This window comes from Myotis daubentonii, chromosome 13 (genome assembly GCF_963259705.1).
Source record: "Myotis daubentonii chromosome 13, mMyoDau2.1, whole genome shotgun sequence".
Lineage (NCBI taxonomy): Eukaryota > Metazoa > Chordata > Mammalia > Chiroptera > Vespertilionidae > Myotis > Myotis daubentonii.
Window position 1 is genome coordinate 15,986,101 of NC_081852.1, and position 6,000 is coordinate 15,992,100.

The 6,000-nt window shown below is 50.4% G+C and overlaps 1 protein-coding gene across 2 annotated transcripts in view; it reads left to right on the forward strand.

Annotated features, from left to right (window-relative positions):
* The window catches only part of POLR3A (RNA polymerase III subunit A), a 50,980-nt gene extending 45,685 nt beyond the window's left edge, over positions 1-5,295 (forward strand). For both annotated transcript variants that reach the window (XM_059662257.1, XM_059662258.1), the window contains one exon: positions 273-5,295. In XM_059662257.1, coding sequence (XP_059518240.1) covers positions 273-421 — 149 coding nt within the window. In that variant the 3' untranslated portion in view covers positions 422-5,295. The remainder of the gene's footprint in view (positions 1-272) is intronic.
* Positions 5,296-6,000: the final 705 nt, after the last annotated feature.

The window sequence follows — 6,000 nt, forward strand, 5'->3', positions numbered from 1 at the left end:
GAGCCATCCAGCTGGGAGCCGGGCTGTGGGCAGGCACTGCCCTTCCCCCGAGTGTAAATCTCTCCACCAGCGAGGAGCACGGTGCCAGCCTGCACTTCGCAGCACCCCCTGTCATAGATGAGGAGTAGAGTGACCAGCCCAGGTTCAACCAATTGATATGTCGTGGAGCCGGGACTTGAATCCCAGTTTCTGGCTCCTGCGTCAGCAGTGTTTCTGTCCTCACAACCCACTGTGTGTCAGAAGCTCTCTAATCTCCTTCTGGTTGGTTTCAGGGGTGTCCGAATGCATCATCATGGGGATCCCCATGAACATTGGCACCGGGCTCTTCAAGCTGCTCCACAAGGCCAACAGGGACCCGAGCCCTCCCAGGAGGCCCCTGATCTTCGACACAAAGGAATTCCACATCCCCCTTGTCACATAGTCCCGGGAAGAGGGGACCACTCCTGCCCTCGGCTCCTGTCTTGTCTAGAAAGGGGCTCGAGACCAGCAGCTGCCTCGGCTTTGTGCTCCTTGGAACAGAGGCCCTGATGTCCCCATCATGCCAGCAGCCAGGGCAGGCCCCCTGCCCCCCGGGAGCAGCTCACCAGTGACCCTGACCACCCACAGTGCTTGGCCAGGACAGCTGAGGTTTCTCCACACCTGCCGCCCACTCTACCTCTCTGACACGAGGCGGCCTCACTCATCCCCCCCTCACCTGTCTGTCCAGCGGCTCCCAGGAACGAGGGGCCTGAGATCCAGGGCCAGGACACCGTCCCAGGTTTTCCGCCCCTCGGTCCTGCCCGACTCGCAGTGTGATGTACTTGTGTAAATATTGTTACTATTATTTATTTGTTCCGTTTGAAAAAGTTGGATTTTTTGTTATTTGGTTTTACTTTTGAAACCCAGCAGCTTAGAAACCAAGGAAGCCAGCATTGAAGCCTCACTGGAAAAACTGGTTGAGCCAATGAGACTGTCTGGGGCTGGAAAGTGAGCTGAGCCTGTCGTGAGGCCGAGCTGCTCTGAAACGCTTTCTCGTGCCCTGGTTACCCCGTTGATTCGTCTGCCTCCAGCTCCTTCAGGTTGTGGCACTGCCTTGTCACTCTACCTGTGACAGAGGTGGGGGCCCATTCTTCGTGGCCCACGGGAGCCTTGCCGGTGATCGGGGCCTGCTGGGGTGGGATTGTCAGTGTTCTTGGAGCTGCCAGCACTCCCTGGGTGGCCTCCCCACCCTCCTGAAGTAATCGCCTGTGTGCGCAGGCGACAGGTGCAGAACTGGTGGCCTGAGACGTGCCCCAGGGCAGTGGCAGCAGGTGCCAGCTGTAAGGGGTGAAAGGGTCACCCAGACAGGAAGGGAAAGGCCCACATGGGGTGGGGTCAGCTGGTGCCAGACCACCCTCTGCTGGTGACTGCACCTCACAGGTGGGTTTCATGGCCTCTGGAGTATAGGATGGCGGGAGGGAACACCAGCAGCACCCGCTCTCCTCTGTGGCACACGCTTGAAATGGGGGAGGAGAGATGGCGGCAGTAGTGTGTTTCTGTAACAAAGACGCATTGCCAGGAGCCCTGGCCACCTGGGAGCGCTCTGGGGGCTGACGTGTCCATGGGACGGGATTGCAATGGCTGCAGATGGGTTGGGTGTAGATCAGCATGTGTCTCAGAACAGAAGGGTTCTGCGAGGGAGCTCACCACCCAGTGAGAAGTGAGGGGTCCTGCAGGCACTGGTTCTCGGGTACTGCAGCCTGCTGGGACCACGGGCACAGGCGGTGTTGGCTGGGAGCTGTGTGCTCCCCGCTGTGTTTGCCATGGGGATGTGGGGGTGAAATTGTCCCTAATGGAATCCTCTCCCTGCCCTGGGCACTGGACTTTATAGTGAGCACAGAGCTTGAAGACCAGACAGCAATATGTTCTCCAGAGTGAGCTCTATAGGTTAGGTTTTAGTCTGGGCCTCTTTGGAAGAAATAAGAAAAACATGTATATTCTGTCTCAGCCATTCACAGATACATATTCCTTCCTAGTCATCTGTCTAGCAGTTTGCCCTCTTTTATCTTTTACAAAGGATTAAAATAGCTATTGACTCCATTACAACCCCTGCTGTGTTCAGCACTTTGAGCGGAGGAACATCCCAGAGTTTCAGTGCGTGTCAGTTAAATTATGGTGTGTTTCCATTTCAGGGTTTATCCGTGTGCATTCACACTGATTCATGTCTGATTGAACCTGACACTGTATAATGATTTTTGTAAAATTTTGCTCTCTCTTGGCAGAATTCTATTTTTCTACCAAAGCTCAAAAGAGGAAAAATTGATAAACGTAAAACTGTAGCGATTCATCCTGTAGGTCAGCAAATTTCAGCTGGTGTGCTGCAAGAATTTGTAAAGCTGGCAATGCCTGGCCATTTAGTCGAGAGCACTGAACTCTTTGCAGTGGTTCTCAACCTTCTGGCCCTTTAAATACAGTTCCTCATGTTGTGACCCAGCCATAAAATTATTTTCGTTGCTACTTCATAACTGCAATGTTGCTACTGTTATGAGTCATAATGTAAATATCTGATATGCAGGATGGTCTTAGGCAACCCCTGTGAAAGGGTCATTCAACCCCCAAAGGGGTCGCGACCCACAGGTTGAGAACCGCTGCCTTAGAGCAACAAATTAAAGAATGACAACAGTCAACACAACAGTAGCCATTCGGTGTGAATGAATCAAAACTATACAGTTTTTTTGTCTGATCGGCAAAAAAAAATACATATTTTGGTGTGCCACAGCATTTTAGTAGTTAATGTGTGCCACAATGAGAAGGTTGGACGTCGCTGCTGTGGGTTGTGAAGCAGATGATTGGGATATGTGCAGGCTCCGACTCAACCAGTGTCCCTGCCGCAAGCACACTGTCAGGTGCTGGGGTCAGCAGTAAGCGCCAGCCCCACCCTGTGACGGAGCTGATTCAAAGCCAGGGAGGCAGTAGTGCCCCTAAGTACTGGAAGTGCCACCTGGCCAGGACCAGGTGCCAACTCAACTGCTCATTCAACAAATGAGGGCCCCCTATGTCTAAGGCACTGTTCTAAGAACTAGAAATACAGCAGTAAAACAGGTCCGTTAGATACAGACGCATCTTAAAATAGTTCAGCAAAGGGAGTAGAGAAAAGAGGTTCTGCATCAAACTTGGCAAGAAGTGCCTCTAGCATAATCTAGGGCCTGGTTCCTGTGGGCAGGCTCAGCACTCCAGGCCTCACTAGGGTCCCTCTGAGCCAGAGCACCCCCCGCCCCAGGTTCCAACCTTCCCCTCAGAACCCTTTAAGCCCCCAGTTTGGTCTCTTTGCCTTGGGCGTGGATGCCAGAGCATGTGTCTTGAGCAGAGGACAGCCTGCAGACCCTGGGAAATCGTGCTACCATCCTCTCCCCAGCCCCAGCATACTTGCAGTGTTAGTGAGTGGAGTTTAAGACCATGCGTTTTGGTTAAGCTTCTGCTCCGTACCCAGCAGTGTGCCGGGCCCTTAGGGACAGTCCCTGCATGCATGGGACTTGCCCATCTGTCTGCAGTCATCATGTTAAAAGCCTGGGTTCTGTGATCAGACTATTGGAACTCAAATCCCAACTTCCCTTTTCTATCTGGTGACCTTGAACCTCTCTTGGCTTCACTCATAAGATAGGAATGCTTTTGAAGGGTACCTAACTCAGGGTCAGTTTCAATGTGATTGTGCATAGAAGGTCTTAGTGCAGCACCTGGCACAGAGCATACACTCATTAAGTGTGCTTGCATTTTTATTATGTGATAATCACTATTTTTACTAAAAAACACAGTCTAAAAATCACAAGTAAAACCCAATTCTAATCCTTTTCAATTCCTCCAGATGGAGCAGTGCTTTGAGGCATTGGAGATCAGGCCTCCCGACTTCCCCCTGCCCACTTCTGCTCAGGAGTAGGTTTCAGTGTTTCGTACCACACAGGAGAGCCAGGGAAGGGCTGACACCGCAGTCATGTAGCCAAGGGCCTGAGCACTTAAGTTTGAGCCCTAGAGCAAAAGTGATCTCAAATGAAGGTTTATGGGTAGTAAGACCAAAATAACAGGTTGTTTATTTTTTATTGAGAGAGATGGATATGGATATTTATATAAGGTTATTATATAACAGGGTGTCCCATGACGGGGAACTTAACTTCTTTGTCTCTTAAAGGAAAAGCTGCTATTTAAAAGTTGTCAGCGAGGACTATGTAAAGACATTGGTAATAATGGTTGCCTCCGGATAGAAACAGATGACTAGGGTACTGGTGGAGGTGACTTTATTTTCACTCCGTGCTCTGTTGTACCTTCTGAGGGTATTTCCAGTTCTTTTTAAATCAATATCTGATGCTAAAAAAAAATCCTGTCACCTTGGAACTGACTTGGTTCTGAGTGTTCTGTTCTGAGAGGAGCTGAGTGGTAGCAGGTAGACACCAGATATTCAGGGAGAAAGGTATTGTTGTCAGGATCAGATCACACAAAAAACCTAACAGTCTTAAATGCCTAAGACTTTCTTTCTGACGCAAAGCCAATAGGGGGCATTCCGGGGCTGACAGCAGTTTTCCAAGGCTGTGGGGGACCCAGGTCCCTCTCAGCCTCACCTCCCACATCCCAGGGTATGATCCCGGCCTCATTCCTCATGGCCCAAGGTAGCTGGTGGAGACCCGGCATTCCAGCCAAGAGGAGGAGGGGAAGAAAGCCATAACTTTTGAGACCTTTCCCCAAAGTTACTTGACATCCGTGTTAATGTCCCCTCAGCCAGCACTAGCGAAGCCCAGCTCCAAGGGAGGCTGAAAAATGTTTGGGTTCTGGGCGGCTGTGTGCTTATCTAAAAGTAGGGGCTTCTGTTAGCAAAGAAAAAGGAACAGGAAGTGGGAAACAATTGTCTCCGCCTTTGGTGTATCGGGATTTTAATTTGTTTTTTGACAAAGGTCGGCATGTCCCCCTAAGCCCCCCGGAACTAGAATGTGCTGGGGCGGGTAGGACCCAGGCGCCTTCAGAAGAGGGACTGAGACCCTGACCCTTCCTGCTCCCTTTGTTTCTGTTTCTTGCAACTCTTATGCCTGAGTTGTTTTTAATAAACTGACTATTAAATTAGGTCACATTCACTGAGCAGACTGTTGAAAATATATCTGGGCTGATGGAAAATATAACTGTCAAGCTATTCAATAAATTACACTATTTATTGCTCACCTACTGTAGCCTGGCCCAATACCAGGTGCTGGGTATAGAGTGACAAACAGTTCCTTTGCCTCTTTTCTTTAGAATTAATCCAGTCACCACACTGTCCAACAGAAATACAATACAAGCCACTGATGGAATTTTAAATTTTCTCGTGTCTTCATTTAAAAAGAACCGGTGAACTTAATTTTAACATGTTTTCTTTAACTCATCATATCCAAAATATCAGTAGAATGATTATGAGTGAGCTATTTTACACTCTACATACTACGTTTTCAAAATCCAGTGTATGTTGCACACTTAACTGCTCATCTCAGGTTTCAAGCGCTCAGCTGCCGCATGTGGCCAGTGGCATTGTGTTCAGGTTGGAAGGCAGGTTAGTGCAAGAGAGAGCAAACAAATACCTAGTTACAGGCTGCCTGAGCCCAGGAGGAGCTCAGCGAGAGGAAGCGAGGAGGCCTGCTTGGGTTGGGTAGACCGAGAAGGACGCTGTGAGGCGGTGACATTGGAGCTGATACCTGAAGGCTGAGAAGGACAAGGGGAAGGGTGTGCCCCAGGCAGAGGGGCTAGTGTGCAGGGAGCCCCTGTGGAGGGAGCCTGGACTCTCCAAGGGCCAAGAGCCACCAGCAGGAGGCCAGTCCTGTCCTCCTGAGAAGCTGAACTGAAGTCTGAGCTGAGCCCAAGCTCCAGAGTGTCCAGGTCCTCCTGCGCCTCCTGAAGCTGGACACTCGGAGCCACCTGAGGTTGAACAAACCGCTCACTGTCCAAGGAACTTTCCAGTGAGGCCTCTGGGGGCTTAAACTGTCCAGCAGTCATTTTCTATTGCCTGTTAACCTGGCCCAAAATCCAAGG